The sequence below is a fragment of the Penicillium hordei genome, assembly GCF_028827395.1.
Source record: "Penicillium hordei strain IBT 12815 chromosome Unknown utg000004l_segment0_segment0, whole genome shotgun sequence".
Classification (NCBI taxonomy): Eukaryota; Fungi; Ascomycota; class Eurotiomycetes; order Eurotiales; family Aspergillaceae; genus Penicillium; species Penicillium hordei.
In genome coordinates, this window is record NW_026623145.1 from 3,983,254 (window position 1) to 4,001,073 (window position 17,820).

At 46.4% G+C, this 17,820-nt stretch overlaps 7 protein-coding genes across 7 annotated transcripts; 3 read left to right on the plus strand and 4 right to left on the minus strand.

The window, feature by feature from the left end:
- Positions 1-486: 486 nt before the first annotated feature.
- On the plus strand, positions 487-847 carry N7537_008673 (uncharacterized protein; the record flags this gene model as incomplete). Its single annotated transcript, XM_056899727.1, has 2 exons — positions 487-505; positions 630-847. The coding sequence occupies 2 exons, from the start codon at positions 487-489 to the stop codon at positions 845-847; spliced, it is 237 nt and encodes a 78-aa protein (XP_056751803.1).
- Positions 848-3,044: 2,197 nt separating this feature from the next.
- On the minus strand, positions 3,045-3,501 carry N7537_008674 (uncharacterized protein; the record flags this gene model as incomplete). The annotated part of the gene is made up of 2 exons (XM_056899728.1): positions 3,045-3,346; positions 3,402-3,501. 2 exons carry the CDS (start codon positions 3,499-3,501, stop codon positions 3,045-3,047), a joined length of 402 nt encoding a protein of 133 aa, XP_056751804.1.
- Positions 3,502-7,202: 3,701 nt separating this feature from the next.
- Positions 7,203-7,490, minus strand: N7537_008675 (uncharacterized protein; the record flags this gene model as incomplete). Its single annotated transcript, XM_056899729.1, has 1 exon — positions 7,203-7,490. The coding sequence occupies one exon, from the start codon at positions 7,488-7,490 to the stop codon at positions 7,203-7,205; it is 288 nt and encodes a 95-aa protein (XP_056751805.1).
- Positions 7,491-7,680: 190 nt separating this feature from the next.
- Positions 7,681-8,839, plus strand: N7537_008676 (aromatic alcohol reductase; the record flags this gene model as incomplete). Its single annotated transcript, XM_056899730.1, has 4 exons — positions 7,681-7,770; positions 7,835-8,116; positions 8,173-8,499; positions 8,573-8,839. 4 exons carry the CDS (start codon positions 7,681-7,683, stop codon positions 8,837-8,839), a joined length of 966 nt encoding a protein of 321 aa, XP_056751806.1.
- A 930-nt stretch (positions 8,840-9,769) lies between these two features.
- N7537_008677 (uncharacterized protein) lies at positions 9,770-11,272 on the minus strand (the record flags this gene model as incomplete). Its single annotated transcript, XM_056899731.1, has 1 exon — positions 9,770-11,272. The coding sequence occupies one exon, from the start codon at positions 11,270-11,272 to the stop codon at positions 9,770-9,772; it is 1,503 nt and encodes a 500-aa protein (XP_056751807.1).
- Positions 11,273-12,654: 1,382 nt separating this feature from the next.
- N7537_008678 (putative very-long-chain acyl-CoA synthetase family protein (CefD1)) lies at positions 12,655-14,732 on the plus strand (the record flags this gene model as incomplete). Its single annotated transcript, XM_056899732.1, has 4 exons — positions 12,655-12,664; positions 12,713-12,841; positions 12,897-14,238; positions 14,315-14,732. The coding sequence occupies 4 exons, from the start codon at positions 12,655-12,657 to the stop codon at positions 14,730-14,732; spliced, it is 1,899 nt and encodes a 632-aa protein (XP_056751808.1).
- Positions 14,733-15,722: 990 nt separating this feature from the next.
- On the minus strand, positions 15,723-17,248 carry mcsA (putative citrate synthase Cit1; the record flags this gene model as incomplete). Its single annotated transcript, XM_056899733.1, has 3 exons — positions 15,723-15,926; positions 15,994-17,139; positions 17,201-17,248. The coding sequence occupies 3 exons, from the start codon at positions 17,246-17,248 to the stop codon at positions 15,723-15,725; spliced, it is 1,398 nt and encodes a 465-aa protein (XP_056751809.1).
- Between the last annotated feature and the right edge of the window lie 572 nt (positions 17,249-17,820).

Below are 17,820 nucleotides of genomic sequence, written 5' to 3' on the forward strand. Positions count from 1 at the left end.
AGGGAGAGAGAGAGAGAAAGAGAGCAGTACCTTGGTATAGGACGACTGAGGGGCAGAGGGACCCCGGAGTGATTCACCGGGACAATCCTGTGGAGAAGAAATGCGGTTGGCTCATTGGAGTAAGATTTACAGGGGAAGGAAGTTAAAGTCCCTGATTTGATTCTCCATGTGATATTCTGAAGGATATGGTTGAATTACTATGTTGAGTCATCCCAACATGTTAACTAGTGGTTATCCTCGGGAGATTGGAATTGACTCGTCTCTTATTTGTCCAGTCGAGAATTTCCCATTTGAAGTATATACTCAATTCCACCTCTTAACAATATCTATATATATAAATATAAATATAAAATTAATATAAAAGTACCAACATATTATTCTATCCGAATTATTTCCTACAATAAATAATAAATACCTTTCATTTCTTAGCTGTGTGTCATCCCCTCACGCTATCCACATCTTTCCAACCAATTAGATGTCCTCCATATGACCGAACTGGTCGCCGGTGGATCGAATGCGGAAATGATAAGAGATCAACACTTTGGCGATCAACACTTCAAATCTCAACATATTCACTAATTATGTATATTCTTATCTCAGCGAATAAGCATCAACTTCCAACTTTATAGGACTTTCCTGCAATTGCACCGCAATCCAACAGATACACAATAACCCAAGCCATGGTCCAAGTAAAACAGACAATGGCAGAAAGGAAATCCCCGTGAAAATCACCCATCGTGGCATCAAATTTGTTAATGTCCACCGGATACCCAATTCAAACTTCAAGACCATTGAGCCTTTTTGCACATTCCCTGTGTGGTCGCAAAATCGAGCTGCACCAAATTGAATCTTGAAAAAGCTGCAAATCATGACCCCGCATTGCAGGATCAAACCGAAGAAGCATGACCACACGGTGATAGGTGTGTATACCTCATGGGCCTCGGTTTGGACAGACGTGGACTTGCGACTTTCTGTTGGGCGTTCTGGGCTGGGCAGAGTGGGATGGATCACCGTGTGTTTAGCGGGCTTGTCAACCTCGATGGGTTCATTAGCCTTGATGGTTCGAGGTTGCAGGATTTTGGATGCGGCTGGATAGCTCCGACTACTGGTTTGATCCGGTTCACTGCACTTGACAATACGTGTGTCTCTTCGATGTTTGACCGGTTGTGGAGCGACGGGGTCATCGAAAACATCGGAATGATATTCTTGCGGGCGATCAAGTTTTCGATCAAGTTCTCGATGATGTTTCCGCGGGGGATTCTCCCTCTTATTCTTATACTCCTTCACCATGTTACTCCATCTAGCATAGGCAGCATCCTGCTCCCCACTGTGTTGCTGATGGACGAGCAAGGTTGCGAGATCTTTGATCGCATACTTCAGTGGTAGGCCACCTGGTCTGGAGCAATAGATGCAGCACTCAAGTAAGCATAACGCTTTGCCTTGTCTATCGCGGGATATTGGAGCCTTGCAGTATGGGCCTCTGAGGGTCTTTCCCTGGCAAGGTATCCTTCCATCTAGGGGGATGACACGGTCACTGAGAACTCGTTTCAATGGGGTGCAACTGGTAGGGCACGACATTGAGTGGATATACAGATTGATAAATATGATGTTGGTTAATGATTGAGAGACGATTTGTCGGACAAGAGCTGAGTACTCTTGAGAATGGCTCAGTTGAATCACTTTCAGGTTGGACTAGCCTCTTGTTTTATATTACGAACGGCATCCATTTCCAGTATGCCTTGCTGTAAAGCCACAGCTAGAAGCATAGCCACCTACGCAATGTAGGCAGCGATGTTACTGTGAAGGCGCTTAACAGGGAAGTTGCAGTAGCCCTTTTTTTTTTTTTTTTTTTTTGGTCTGATTATTTGATTCTGCTTCGCGCAATGAAGCATATTATAAAACACTACCTACCTGTGTTAGTGAATATCTGACTTGATTTCCAAGCACCACAATCCAAGTTCAGTGCCAAAAACAAGGCTATTCCTTTCCAAGGCAGACTCGAGGAACAAAAAAAAAGTACTTTGGCACTAGTTAGCGCTGGACCCCTGCTTAGTGTGTTGCGAAGCAACTTGCAGTTCTATTCCTATCCCCGATGTAACAGAATCCGGTCTAAATAACATAGCAACTGGCTACTATCAACCAAGGCACACTGAGCTGAGCATCTGCATTCAAGTGGATAATTAATTACAATAATAGAGCATTTTATCGCGTAGGCAAAAAGTCCACGATCGTAGGCCGCCCTTATCGTACAATTATAACAAGGTTGTTCTAAATAAAAACATAGGAAATAAGCTAATCACAATAGAAAGTAGGCGAGGTAACATATAAGTCTAAAACTTGAAAGAAAATCCTAGATAATTCTGTTATAGCGAAGCCGAGTGTGCATGACCAATAAATTAGTGGAGACTCTGCGCAGGTCAAACATTCGTAGATGAACTTCCAGCAGCCGGGAGCTGTGTGGCTATCCGACAGATATGCGTATGAAAGAAAATAGATTTTTCCCAACCCTTCCATCTTTTCCTTCCACCGACCACATTGACATTGATATGCTCCTTGAATCTTCGCGCGGTCCACTGGTGCCCTACGCGGAGGTAGGGCTCACGATAGCTGGCTCAGTAGGTGAGTAAGCAAAAGTATTTCCCCTTGATATGTTCGAGTACAAGAGGTTGATGCCGAAGAAGAGATTGAACTTCAGCTTCAGCACCGGTGCTGCGGAACTTGTCGAAGCCTAATTCCGGGCTCATAACTAACAGAAATCTGGCGTACAAACAATACCTATCGTATGGATGACCGATATTGAGGGCTCGAATAAAAATGATAAAACCCGGCTATTTCAATAATCTGAGCGGTAATGATGATTAAACGTAATATATGGTTTGCCTGGTACTCGAAGACACATGATGATTGGGGTATAATACCCGGTTTCAACCACGTAGTCAATTTGGTATTCAACAAGTTTCATTTTGATAGGGTAGTAATGAACGAGAGATAAACGGAAACACTCTGGATACAGCTTGGGATAGTCATACAGTAGAAATTCTTCATTACAATTCATCAAGCTCAGGCTCTCGCTCCTCTCCGGCAGGATCCGGCTGCTTCTTCTGAGTGGGCTTGGCTGTCTTTGCACTCTTGGGGGGCGAGGGCGGTTTTCCTTGGATACTTTCGTATATCTCGTAGATATTCTGATCGTTAATGTTTAGTGGCGTCACATTATGTGAAATGTCTGATGATGTACGAACGGGATGGTAAGAGGGCTCAACCCCCTCATTCCGGTTTCGCTTCTCAAGAATCTCGGACTTCAAAGGCGAGTCCTCAAAGTCATCTGGGAATGTCGCACCGACATTGACTAGGACTATTAGCTGCTGTCGAAACTTTTGTCTCAATGGGGATGCTGGCCGTACATTTCTGGTCCCCTTGGTTTGCAGAATGAGCCTTTTGTGCGATAGCTCGAGTCAGCCTGGGGACGTAGGTGGTAGAAGACCTCGCGATATATCGCTGCATATTAGTTGGAAAAGATTACCACATTTACATTTATTATCAAAACCCGACCGACGGCTGGCCTTTACCCAGCAGAATATATATTCTAGTGTTAGATCATGATGTCAGCCCTAACAATTTCGCCACCGAACACGAAGTACCAGCAAATCAATTGAAAAGTGCCAAACGGGATGATGGCACAAGTCAAAACCTGTGATGACGTTGATCGGGTCCGTCGCCACATAAAATCTACATGTGTTTTCACATACAAAACAAACGCTCTTACACTAGTAACTTGGATGATAATTTGCCATGCCTTAGCGGAAGAGTCAGTCTGGTCCGCTGATATACCTTTCCACTCCAAATATGGGTAGCATAGAGAACCAGTCCCAGTCGTCATTGGCAACGCAGGAGAATCTTTTGTTTTAATTGATTCAGGGGCTGGTACTGCACTCAGCAACTTGGACATTTATTAGCCCTGCGTCGTCTTTACCCTTCGTTAATGGTACATCTGAAGGTAACAGTCATTGAATTTCAGGAACATATCAGCAGCCAGTAAAGTAGTTCGTTTGTTCCCATCCTGAAAGGCATGAGTTTTCATCATTTTCTCGGCAAGGCTCGCAGCAAGCTAGAAAATATCATTCTTCTCTGCTTGATGTTTCATGTTCAGCAAGGAATTGAAGACTCCAGCGTGCTTGGCTGGGTTGTAACGGGTTTTGGGACGACAAATCTCGCATGAAGTCGCTGAACTTAGGTCATAGAGCTAGCACAATACCTTTTTTTGTCATTCTCCCAAGTTAATGCACATAGTATTTAACCTATATTTACTGCTATCTTGAGCTGTTGTAATAAGGGATGTTCTAAAAAGATCGCCATAGATATCTCGCAGGCAAGTGACTTGAATGTTATTGCAAACTATAAACCCAACTGGTCGTGTCGCTAGGAGTTCAATCATGAATTATATAATTTGGATGGCGACTGGTTGAGGTGCATATGTTTCAGCCATGAGTAGCCAAGAATAGAGATACTATCAGATGTACTTGAATCCACGGAAACCCCGAAAGATTTTGTAGGCTCCGTGCAGTGTAGCACACATACCACCACCCGCAGTAGCCCAGGCAGCTCCCTGGAAGCGCAAGGAGTTGATCGGTATTTTCCTCCGATTCCTTGATGGACCTTTTCCGTTATCCACTTAGCTGAACTGCATAACATGCCCGCGCTGGATGCCCGCGCTGGAATTATTGCCAGGAGATATTGCATACCTACGGGTGCAGGCCATGATCGTACCGGTAGTCTCCCGACCTGTTGATCAAGGAGTGTTTGGAAATCGTTGATTGATGAGGACATCTTCACATTCGAGTTCAAGAGTAATTTCTGGGGTATTTGATGATCTCAAGTTTTATTTCCAATCGTTGTCAATTTACGTATTATATACCCTTGACCCTTGATATATTTACAGTGATTGGCACCCAATGGTTGTACCTAATTGATATCATCTGATATACTACCTAAAGACAGCGGTTCTGAGAATCTGTCATTGGTTATAATTCGCTTTCTCGCTCGGGATCCGCGGTTGATCATGCATGGGCTTGATATCTGGGTGTGGACCATACCCCATGTTGTGGCAAATCTACATCCTCGCAAAGTTGGGTTTGCCCCTATCAATTCTCTGATTCTCTTCGAGACACAAGACACGAGACATCCGGTTTTATAAGTGCCTGAACTCTCGGCCGAATATTGGTGAACGCCACATGATGCATTGAAGCGGTACAATGTTAGTGAGAAAAATTCACATAATGGAGCTAACAGCACTTCCGGTTGAGTGGCCTAGCCTTTGTCGGATTTCTTGGTACACAAGCTGAGCTGGGTCACCCGCCCTTTTTGCTGTTTTTCTTCGTTATTTAATCATGGTAAAATCTGCCTTTGGTCCACTGTTGGTTCCAGCTTGGGAGACAAACAATCATTTGGTAGACAACACTCATTTGCACTTGATCAAAAAGCAGCAAGGGGTGAGCCCTAAAACGGAAAAAGAATCCAATTAAAGTCCGACATAAATGTAGCTTGGAAACATAAGTAGCGTGATAGAGAGATAGAAACCCTACGTGTCTACAAGCCACGAGGTGTCGAGTATACAATAGACCCAGCAAGTCGAACCTTTTCATTCATACGTAAATAAGGTATTCAGGTTATTGGATTCATTCAAAAATTAGTATCTTTCTCGGGAGCTTTTTCACATTTGTTCAAAATAAATAGGTACAAAGATGATATGCAATGGCGCTTCGGAATGTCAATATATCATACATCCCTTCCTCCCTTATCGCTGGTCCCCTGGCCTAACGACAAGAGCGATACTTCGGCACTAAGTTCTAGCGGGGCTTTACCCTATAAGCCGGTCTAGAGTGGTTGATTGCGTTTTCCGTTGGTCGAGATGCCGAGAAGGTTAGATAGCTTAGATAGATTTATATTCGCCTTACTTCGGCCTATCTCTAGTTGCCTTAGAGATAAAATAGTGCGGGCGAGCTTCCGCCTCTACCCTCCTATAGACTAAGAGATTGGCGTGTTTCGGTCACTGTAGATAGCGAGGCCGCGCTGCCCCGAGGCACTCTAGGGTACTAACCGCTAGCTACAATATTGGAAAAGACCTAGAGAACCGTTCGGCCCACTGGTTAGTATTGATAAGGCACTTCTTACGTCCGTATTATCGAATGATTCCTAGTTTCATGGATCATATGATCGACCGAAAGCACGATCTTTCTCAGCCACACCTACCCGCGGCGTAGCTAGGAAGGCCGCGCTACTACTACGTCGTGGGCTTAATATCTTTGTTCGACGAACTAAGGACATCACTACGCGGTTCTTAGACGGTGACAGTTCGTTCTCCCCGCGGATTACAGCCTTTCTATGCGATAACATCGCGATACGTAAGGCGTTGCGGCCCTTGGGCGGAGATAGTGTTAGCTCGCCCTCTTTGCGTAGCAAAGCCTCTCCATCAAATGAGACGCGGTTATTAGACGACAATTCAAGGACGGAGACAGATGTGAGGCGATGAGACCACCATAAATGTAACGAAATGCGATTATGAGATGGGGATGGAGAGAGGAGAGATAAAAGAAAATAGATGAGCTAAAGGGGTGAAGGAGAGGGAGAGGAGAGACAATAGGGGTTCAATGTTGGCAGGCACATACACACATGGGGTGCGAAAATTCAGTTTAACTATATATAATCGCGGTTTTAGTAGGCTACTTTTAGTATTTTGTTACTATAATATACAAGAATAGTCGGCCGCTTATGCGGTCTTATTATATCTTTTTAGATGTTCTTTAGATGTACTTTAGATTTCTTTTAAATTTCCTAGGTATTGGATTTAGTTGGGTTTTTGGTGTATAACCTTTGAGTCAAAAAGCGTGCGCTCAGGACTTCACCATTAGAACGCTCATGTCTAGTTCCAATCAAACGTTGTTCGGTGGTTTCCAGACTTCAGGTCATGTACCTTCCTCAAGGCTTCTCCAAGAGGTGATAATATTAGTCTAATTAATCCAACAGCGCCAAGTTCAATAGGTTTCTCCTCGAGATCGTCGTCTAGGACGTTTTATAATTGGTTGATGACCTCTTACAGTAGATTTCGAAGACGGATTCCCCTGGGGACACTAACGCATTGTTTCTCGGCCCGTATCCGAAACCACCCTAATCTATATTCGGCTAAAGCGAAAATGATAAATTATATCTTAAGAATAAGCGCCAAGACATTCAGCGGTTTTGTTGAGGATGAGTCGCCATTCTATGAAATAGTGGATGTAGTTTGGAGGATCCTCGTCGTAGGCTTTCTCCGACTGCCATCCGGATTCCTGAAGTATAGGTATAGTACTAGGCCGAAGTTGGCTCGCGGAGCTGGGGTCATCGTCGAATGGGATGGACCCGAGAAGGGCTGCAGTTGGAAGATATAGCAGATGGGCTTCGGAAGTATCCTGTGTATCGGAGATAGGAATGTGATCGCTCTTGTAAGAATCAATCATAGCGGGATAGCCGCGTTACATTGTAGGTGGAAAAGAGAGCCAGGTATTCGGTATTCGGTATTCGGATGTATAACACGGGGTTAAACCCCCGGGTTAAGCTCGGATTTAAGCTTCGGGTTTATATCAAAAGGATCATCTCTTTGAGAGGCTGTCCTCACCCTCCAACTCTCAGAGTCCACGAAACTGTGAAATGGCTGTCAAACAGAAAGTACTCCTCCTTGGAGCTACTGGTGAGACTGGCACTTCTATATTGAAGGGTCTGCAGGAATCTGGTAACTTCGTGAGTTCCAATGACCGTCTAGCACACGTTCGTGCCACTGATCCTCTGTCTCTTTCTTTTGCAGAATATTGAAGTCTTGGTGCGACCAACTTCTGCAAATAAACCATCGGTTCAGAAGATTCAAGAGCAAGGCATCAAGACATGGTGCATAGATCTCAATGAATCAACCGATCTCATATCTGCATTGTCTGGTGTTGATGTTCTTATCAGCGCCATTGGACCTCAGGACGTACTGCAGCAAAAAAAGCTATTCAAAGCTGCAAAACTGGCAGGTATCAAGCGAGTAGTTCCATGCGCTTTTATCACAGTCGCACCCCCAAACGGCGCTATGTTGGTTCGTGACGAGGTACGAAAAGCGGAAACTAACAGGCGCGACTCGGGCTTGACTAATCAGTCGAATAGAAAGAAGAAGTTTACAACGACATCAAGTTACTTGGCATTCCTTATACTATTATTGATGTCGGGTATTGGTATCAAATCTCATTTCCCATCGTTCCTTCCGGAAAAGTGGACTATGCATCGGTGATACCGAACAATACTATCCATGGCGATGGCACAGCCCCAAATCTTCTTACCGACCTACGTGATATTGGCCGATTTGTCGCGCGAATAATAAGCGATGATCGAACTTTGAACAAATATGTCTACACATTTGGGGACATTCTGACCGAGAAAGAAATTTATCGTATTGCCGAGGAGCTCTCCGGAGAGAAACTCGAATCGACCCCGGTAAGTTGGCTATGCTGACACCCTCCAAGCATATTATTATTGGTCAAACATGTTTTATTAACTGAACTCCCAGATGTCAACTGAACAAATCGAAGATAGCGTTGTACAGGCTAAAGCTGCTTTCTCTCAGGATCCTCAGGATCCGATGAAACGTATGTTCCTTTATCTCTCCGAATACAAGCTTAGCAAGTATGTACGCAAGGACAACAGGCCTGCTTATGCAGACTATCTGGGTTATCTCAATGCCAGAAGCCTCTATCCAGAGTTCACACCCTTGTCTTTTCGAGACTTCTTTGCGGAGGTACTCGATGGGAAGGGGAGAAAGGTGTACTCTAGTTAATAGACCTGTTTTGGTCCATTAACGTGTCACATAAATTGTCAGGCACACGGAGAAAACAAATGAAGTCCAAATTGAATGTTAATTTTCCGCGAAATTGTGCTGTATCTGAATTGCGAAGTGTAGTTAGCTGTTCCATGAAATACAAAATTCCCAAGCCATGCTTTAGTCAAAGCTAGGTGTTCGAGCTATCACCATTGATTTCTCGGTATTTAAGTGGAAGAAATCCCCCACAGGATAGCTCCCATTTTAGTAGCTCATCACCTACTTAGGGCTAGAGTGCCCGGAAGCCGGAAGTCTCTCGGAAAGCGGGTTTACGGCGGAGATAGTGATTTAACCCCGTTCTACAGGACTTAGGAATATTTGAAACTTGCGTTCATTTCAGAACGAAGTGGACTTGATGTCGGAGTGAGCAGGTTAACATTAGTTGATCAGGTAGCTCAATAGGTACTTTCGCTCGGGCGGTTGAACGTGGAGACCTACTGGAATAGAATGGAAGAGTGAGGAAAGAGCAAAGCGGCTGCCGGATTTCCCTGTGGGATCGCTATCAACTTGAAGTTGGTTGTTTGGCCAATGATTAGGATAACGGGCAAGGTTGAGCTGCCGAGGCAATTTAGGCAGCAGCTGGGATCCACGCCAATGCTCGTGTGGCGGGCAAGACCTATGTTTTCGGCTCTGAGTTCATTCCAGAGTAAGATCAGCAATCTGTATATGCCTGCGATTTCGGTTATGAAGACACCATCAAGATAAAGCTAGTAGGATATTTTAGGTTGATGTTTTATATTAATTTAGACTTACTGCATTGACCGAGAGTGAAGTGATAGTCGTGTAGGATAATTGGTATATGAGGGAGATTTTTACCTATCGCCTCTTTCATAGGGGTGACTACCTCTGATGCCATAATCTCTCACTTGATTAGTTGGTCAAGAAACACTAAAAGGTCATCTTCCGTTCGTACTCCTCCGGTGACAAAGACAATAATTCCCTATGCTCCTCTCGCGTGAGCTTCCTTGCACTATCCTGGATATTCTCTTCCACCGAAAGCATTCCAAGTCTTCTCGTAGCTTCATGGATACCAGCACTCCGACGAGTCTCAATGATGGGTTCCGTAGTAGTGTCGGGGTCAATCTCAACTTCTAGCGCGGGGTCAGCCCAGAGAGTGAAGAATAGCACACCGGGCTCCCGGATGAAGGTGGGCTTATCAAGAACCACTGTAAAGTAGTGATGGGCGAACGGGCGGAAGGAATAGTCACGCGAACCCTGAGGCAATGCCCGTATAAACGTTCCTGAGCCCGCCTCGAATTCATGGGAGGCACCGATATTAAATCCGTTGGGTGACGCAGATATGAGGGAAGATAAGGAGGAGGAGCTGGGGATCCTGAACTCGAAGTAGATTGTTTTGGGGACGGGGAGGTGGGAGATGATGGCTGCAGTGAATGTGCGTGCGGTGGTTTCTAGGAGAGTGGTCCTTTCCTGCTCGATCTCAATATCCGCGAGGAACTGGACGTAGATCACGTACTGAAGCTCACATTCCCCATCTTTAGGGTTGTTCGTAATAGTGACAGTACTATTTTCGGATCCCCGTGTAAGTCGAAGTACATTCACATTAAGGGATTTCATTTCTGCCGTTTGCTGCTGCTCTAAAGCCTCTTGGATGTATTGTATAGTGGGAGTCTTGGACGGTGCGGGTGGGGGCGGTTCATAGAGCCCATAATCAAATTGGCCATAAACATATGTCGAACAGCGTCCTATCATAAGGTCTTTTATATCGAAGCCGAAGCCGTTCTGATCTGTCGTAATATCTACATTGATATCGCGAATTTCGGGATCAACTGAGATACCCCACTCCGTAAAAGTTTGAAGCTCAGTCGCTGGCCTACCAAGACGTTTTATTATAGGCAGCTTCGTCGTCGCAGCTGGAAGACTCCGATCGAAGGTAATCCAGTAGGGACCAGTACCGTGGTCATTATCACGGTATGCACCTTGGAGATAGCTTTTAGACGTGAGAAGGAAACAGAATCCTGACATGAACTCGTCCTTAAATCCAATTTTCATCGTGGGGATCAAAGGTGGAAGATCTTCCCGCTGTCCAGCATGAAGACGCTTCCGATAAGCAACTTCGTGACGCTGATGCTCCACGCAAGCCAGACCATCCGGTGGGTTGTATGAGTAGATTTCCAGAAAGGGAAACTGGTCGAATTCCGAGTAAAAATATTCGTATAAATTGTTGAACTCTTCTGGCAGGATGGGAGCCGTGCTGTATACTTGGAGTCGGTACTCCTCCAGTTCATTTGGCTCTGGTTGATAGAACTGCCTTCCGTAGCTAGCCACCTTTCCCAGAATGACCGGATTGCCTTGATGGTCGACATAGGTCCGTTGGATCCATCGGATGGGTTCCTCGGTTGAATCCCGCGCAATCTGCGATGTTCTCGCCATGATGATTGCAAAGTGGGAGGTTCAGTGGATGAAAAATGGAAGTTGGATGTGGGGGCTGTAAGTGCGAAGTGTTATACGGTATTGGACCTTACCGCCAAGAAAGGAGAAGATGACGATCTGCGTCGTGTTCCTCCTAACTCTCTTGTCAGCCTCCAGTAGCCACACTCCCCCGCGCTGGCTACCCTGGCTATCAGCCTTTTACCGTCGAGCCGTGCTACAAGTGTATATTCATCATTGGTCAACGCTGGTTGTTTATGCAGCTCTGTGGCAAAGCCTGCCTGGTACACATCCATTATTCAACTTGCGGAGGGTAGCATTGTTTATTTTGACGACTATTGATTGTCCACAAAGACAGCATTGCTGCAACCAAAGATACAGACTCATATGGTCGTAGAGGGTCAATTTAAAGAAGCTGAGGTCCCTCACTTCTACCAAACAGTCATTCATTCAGTAATTCATTCGAGGCATGGTAAGGCTAAAAAAAAGGGAAAAGAGCACAGAAGACTACCTCATTCCTTACACATTCACCATTGTTCTAGTCTTTTTCTAAAGTTCATGGACAATAATGCTGCCAATCATAGGTTGGCAGTACTAGAGATAAAGAGCAACGACACTAACTTTCATCTGCTTGGTTTAGACTTTGTTATCCTCCAATCCATAAACCATTCTGCAAATCGCGGGAAGCCACGATCTTCAAGCTTCACTCTGAGTCGCTTTCTCCAATCTGTATCAGGGATTCCTAGAATTGGTAGTGGACTTTGCAGACGGCATTATTTCTAATAGCTCATACCGCCGACAGAGTGCCTACTTTATGAATCAAACGGACCTCCTCTGGATTTGTAGGCGTACTAATGAATTGCTGTTTAGAGGTGACACGCCGAAGAACATACCAATTTTCTCTGTCTTTCCAAGCAGCTGCTGCGCCCATGTCACCGGGGCCCGAAATTTGGTTGCACTCGATTGTACAGCCAAAGCGCCAAGTGGATGAGTGTTTTTCTGTTGTCTTATTTTAGGATGAAGTTGCATATATCGCCCTTTTAGCTAGTGCGGGCAATTAGCTGTAAAGTTCCTATGGCGTGAAATCAAATAGGTAACAGCCGATTTTATGAATATGGATATATCCGACCGAGGCCAGGATCATTATTAGGCTCCCCCCGCATTTCATGTATGGGGAATCCCAGCCGAATTGACTAACCAAATTGGAATTGATATTGGCTAAAAGGTCTAACAGCCCCCTGAGTGGTGAAAGGCTAAAAATGCGGAGATCGATTTGTGCCGAGGTCAGCGGTAATCACTAAATCCCCTCATTTGTATACTTATATTGTTAAAGTGATAAGTCCCTCGGCTACTTGTATACGAAAAACAAGGTCAAATTGGGGAAGATGGATATAGGTGCGTGGTGAAACGATGATCACAATTGATCTTATTGACAAATGATAGGAACCGCCGCCGCTGCTCTCGTTGGAGGAGCTACAGTCGCAGGATATTTGAATGCCAAGTTTCATATACAGAAGGATATATCAAGTTTGGTTACGGTGAAACAGGCAGAACAACAATATGCCAATGCCAGTATGATTATAATATATTCCCTGCGATTGCAACTCACATATTAACCAATCCCCAGTTAGACAGAACCAAGGGAATCCATGGTTCGTCCTACTGCAGACCGTGAAGAAATATCCCGACATGGTCTGTCTCTGGACTCGAGAGAGATCATACACCTACCGAGAACTCCAAGACCAAGTCTGCCAATATGCCCATTTCTACTTATCACAGGGAGTAAAGAAAGGCGACCTCGTTGCCCTTTACCTCCAGAACAGTAACGAGTACATCGTCGCGTGGGTGGCCCTTTGGAGTATTGGCTGTGCACCCGCAGCCATAAATTACAACCTCACCGGCGCCGCGTTGCTACACTGTCTGAAGATCAGTGATGCAAACATTCTACTCGTCGACGAAGATGCTGACTGTCGCGCCCGCGTCGAAGAAAGCCACGACGCTATTACAGACAACTTGGGGATGAAGTCGATGATCCTGGATAGTTCCCTGAAGGCGCATATCGGCACTTTCCCAACAACCCTCCCGCCCAAGGAGCTCAGCAAGCATATGGCTGGTGACTTCCCGGCGATTCTCCTATACACTTCTGGCACCACGGGTATGCCCAAGGGCTGTGCATTTACAATGTCCAGACTCTATACCACTTGCTTCATCCGCCGCGCCCTGATGGGGGACACGCCCGGCCCAGCCGGTGATCGCTGGTACAGCTGTATGCCCTTGTACCACGGCACCGCGGCTATTTCCATAATTTCGTGTCTGATAATGGGTATGAGCATCGCGATTGCGCCCAAGTTTAGCGTCAGTAGATTCTGGGCAGATGTCCGTGACTCGGAGGCGACTGTTTTTGTGTACGTCGGAGAGACTGCTCGGTATTTGCTCGCGCCGCCTCCATCGCCTCAAGATCGGAATCACAAGGTCCGCTGTATGTACGGTAACGGTCTGCGGCCGGATATTTGGGAGCGGTTCCGTGAGCGGTTTGGTATCGCCGAAGTCGGGGAGTTCTTTAATAGCACAGAAGGTGTCTTTGGTCTCTTCAACCTCAATCGCGGTCCTTTCACGTCTGGTAGTGTCGGTCACCATGGTTTGATCATGCGTGGTATACTGCATAATGTCTTTGTTCCTGTTGCCATTGACCCAGAGACTGGAGATATTCTGCGGGATTCCAAGACCGGATTTGCGGTTCGTTCGCCTTATGAGCGAGGAGGTGAAATCCTTGTCAACGTTCCCGGCGAAGAGGCTTTCCAGGGGTACTGGCATAATGATCAGGCGACCAATAAGAAATTCTTACGCGATGTGTTCAAGAAGGGGGATCTCTATTATCGATCTGGAGATGCTCTGCGCCGGCAGAGTGATGGCCGTTGGTACTTCCTTGACCGACTTGGGGATACTTTCCGCTGGAAGAGCGAGAACGTGTAAGTTGCAAAGCAGCCTAAGATGTGCGTATGAATTTTGGACGCAAAACTAATGATTGTTCATCAAATATAACAGAGCGACTGCTGAGGTTTCAGAGGTACTAGGCCAATTCCCTGGCATCACTGAAGCCAATGTCTACGGCGTCCGTCTTCCCAACCACGAGGGACGAGCCGGGTGTGCAGCTATTCAAATTAGCCCAGATGCCCGTCAGACATTTGATTACACAGAACTTGCGAGATTCGTACGCTCCAGGCTGCCAAAATATGCTGTGCCGCTGTTCCTTCGCATCGTGGAGAACCCCACTCATATTCACAATCATAAGCAAAACAAGGTGCCACTTCGGGATGAGGGGGTTGATACAGCCTTGATTGGAACTAAAGCCCCCGAGGGTAAATATGACCACTTCTTGTGGGTTGCACCTGGTGATGAGAGCTATTCACCGTATGGACAGAAAGAGTGGGAGCAATTGTCGACTGGGAGTGCTCGGTTGTGAGTTGTGTCCTTGTCATTATACGGGTGCTGATGAGGATTGCATCTTCGCTATTCGCTGTTGAGACCGCCCATTTTTATTTTGACAAGATATCAAGATCATGATATCATGATATCATGAACATATTAGCATTCTCTCCATCATGTTCCTTCTAGTTCATATTCATATTGAGTTAATCAATCAACTCTGTAACTTCTTCAACGGCTCAACCCATACTACAACAACCAATGCCCTTACCATCAGCTCGAATCTCACATGATGTGGACAATGATGCTAAACTGTGTGTGGATAACAGTGGATGATTGGGAAGAGGATGGTTGGAGACTAGAGGGGGGTTTTATAGTGGGGACGCCACGGTTTCTGGAAGGATGATTCTAATTACCTGATTAGACATAGATGCTGGGTTGACAAGAACTACATTCATGGGTATAATCGTGGTGGGACCATGGAACTTATGATGGCCTGGACCTCTTTGATCGCACTTTGTAGACAGTCCGTCCGATGTACTACGTCCATATTCTCACAGGCCTGACGCATCTGTACTACATCTCCCTCTTGTCGGGCATATAGATGAACACTGCCTTCTACTGCATTTGGACCTTTTTCTTTTCTCTTCATGCTATTAGATATTTCATAATGGCCCCTTAGGCGGAAGCTGGATGTGATGTTGCAAGAGATTGAAGTTCCAGACATATTATTCGTGTCGATTTCAAATCTGAAGGTGGTCTGAAAGTGATGATATCCATGCAGAGGGTCCCGTAAAGATGACCAGCTCAGAATTGAAGTCTAATTGACCAGACTTTCGCGAAAGCAAGTAGTCTATGGACGTAGTTCTGTCTAAGGAAATAAACAGGAGAGCAAAAGGAAGAGCAGCTTCTTCAAGCAAAAAGAGGACAAAATCAAAAAGTAGGAAAGCTCGCTTCACATCAAATTCATCATTTGAACCGTCGAGGCCAAGGAGTTTTTGGTCGCACCAGGCAACTATATTGGGATTTATTTCTTGAGCAGGCCCAAAAGGTTGATGCTCTTGGGACGCTCAATAGGCATGCCAAGAACGCGATCCCAGATCAGCTGGGTCAGGGGGCCAAGAGCACGGCTGACACCGAAAGCGACGGTGTAGTAAAGGGGCTGTTGGAAGCCAAAGTGATGGAAGAGGACACCGCTAGCGGCATCGACGTTGGGGTATGGGTTCTTAGTCTGTAGAAAAGTAACAAGGCATTAGCTGAGAAAGGAATTCGGGATGTTAGGTTGCTATTGGACATACCTTTCCGTGCTCAGTAAGAACACCAGGAGCAATCTCCGAGTTCTTCTTTACCAACTGGAATACCGGGTTGGCAAGAACTTCAGGGCGGGTGGCAGCAAAGTCCATCAGAGCCTCGAAACGAGGGTCAGGTTTGCGCAGAACGCCGTGACCATATCCAGGGACCACACGACCCGACTTGAGAGTATCCCAGAGATGGGTGCGAACATCCTCATCGGTGAACTTGGTTCCAATCTTTTCCTGCATGGCATTCACCCAGCGGAGAACCTCCTGGGCTGCCAGGCCGTGGAGTGGGCCCGCCAGACCCAAGAGACCAGCGCTGTAGCTCAGGAAGGGATCGCTCAGGGCGCTTCCAACGAGGTGGGTCGCATGGGCTGACACATTGCCACCTTCGTGATCACCGTGCAGAGCTAGGTAAAGACGGAGTAGGTCGTGGAAGTCAGCATGCTCTGAGCCACCCTTACCCAGCAGCTCTGCGAAGTTGTGCGACCAATCCTGAGCGGCGTCGAGCTTCTGGGTACCAACGGCATCAATTTCACTAGGACGGAAAATAAGTGCCGCCACACGAGGAATCTTGGCAAGGAGGGAGATGCAGTCGTCAAAGGTGGGCTCCCAGTAGTCGGCCTTGTTGATGCCATTCTCGTAGGCCTTGGCGAATTTGGATTCGGTGTTGAGGGCTGCCACAGCAATTGACAACTGAGTCATAGGGTGCATTGAGGCTGGGAAAGTCTTGATCAGGTCCAGAATGTAGGAGGGAAGTTCGGACTTCTCGGCCAACTCGCGCGAAAAGGCACGAACCTGGCCCGTGGAGGGCACCTGGCCAGTCAGTAACAGCCAGAACATGGCCTCAGGTAGCATTTCTGTGCCAGTGGTGCCTTTGGGAAGTTCCTTCTGGCAGTCCTTGATTGTCTTGCCGTGGAAGCGGATTCCCTCATCCGCGTCGAGGACGGAGCCCTCCCAGAGCATGGCCTTGAGGCCACGCATACCACCAATGACATTTCCGACCTTCACATCACCAATCACATCATCACCCTGAGCCTTGACATTCTTAAGGAGCTCCCGCTTAGCTGGGATAACCTCCTTCAAGGTGGTCTTCAGGTCGGGCTCGGCGGTCGCATAGTGACGTGCCGAGAGGACAGGTCGTGCTGCCTAGAAAGAGTCAGAGAACTTAAAAAGTCAAATGATAAATAAAACTATCATTCAAACTGACCTGGGCAAGCTTAGAGACATGACGGGTCGATCTCCAGCTAAGGGCCATTTTTGTGTTATTGTGTTGATGGAGTCCGGGGGTGGATTTGCGGGGGCGGAGTTGAATTGCGGGGATGAAAGAGGATACAAAAGAGGAACAAGCTGAGCGAACAGCAATTGAATGGATCTTGTGGAACTGAAGATGATAAATGTACGGAAAGAAGGGCAAGAAAAGAGTCAGACTTAATGATCGACTTGACCGAATGCAGGTCGGTTGGACGCGGGGGTTGTCTACCGAGGCCCGGGGCCATGCGGCCATGTCGGCTGTGATCAGCTCCGTCGGATGTTGGACAGGGATGAAATGTACCAACAATACGAATATCGGTGAACATCTAGGTTGTTATTTTTATTTTTATTCTTTTTTGATAATTCACTAGAGTCTACGGAGTAGTGGTAGTCATCGTTGTATCTTTTTATTGGCATTCCTGGTATACAATATCTCCACCTACTTGCTGAAGGCTGGCCTCAAGACTTGCATTTCGGATTGACGGAGATAAGACCAAGGGAAACTTTGCCCCTGTAGAATTGACCTCGGGGGTTTCCAGGCTGAAAAGGAACATCCATTTACCCACAAGCGTTGGT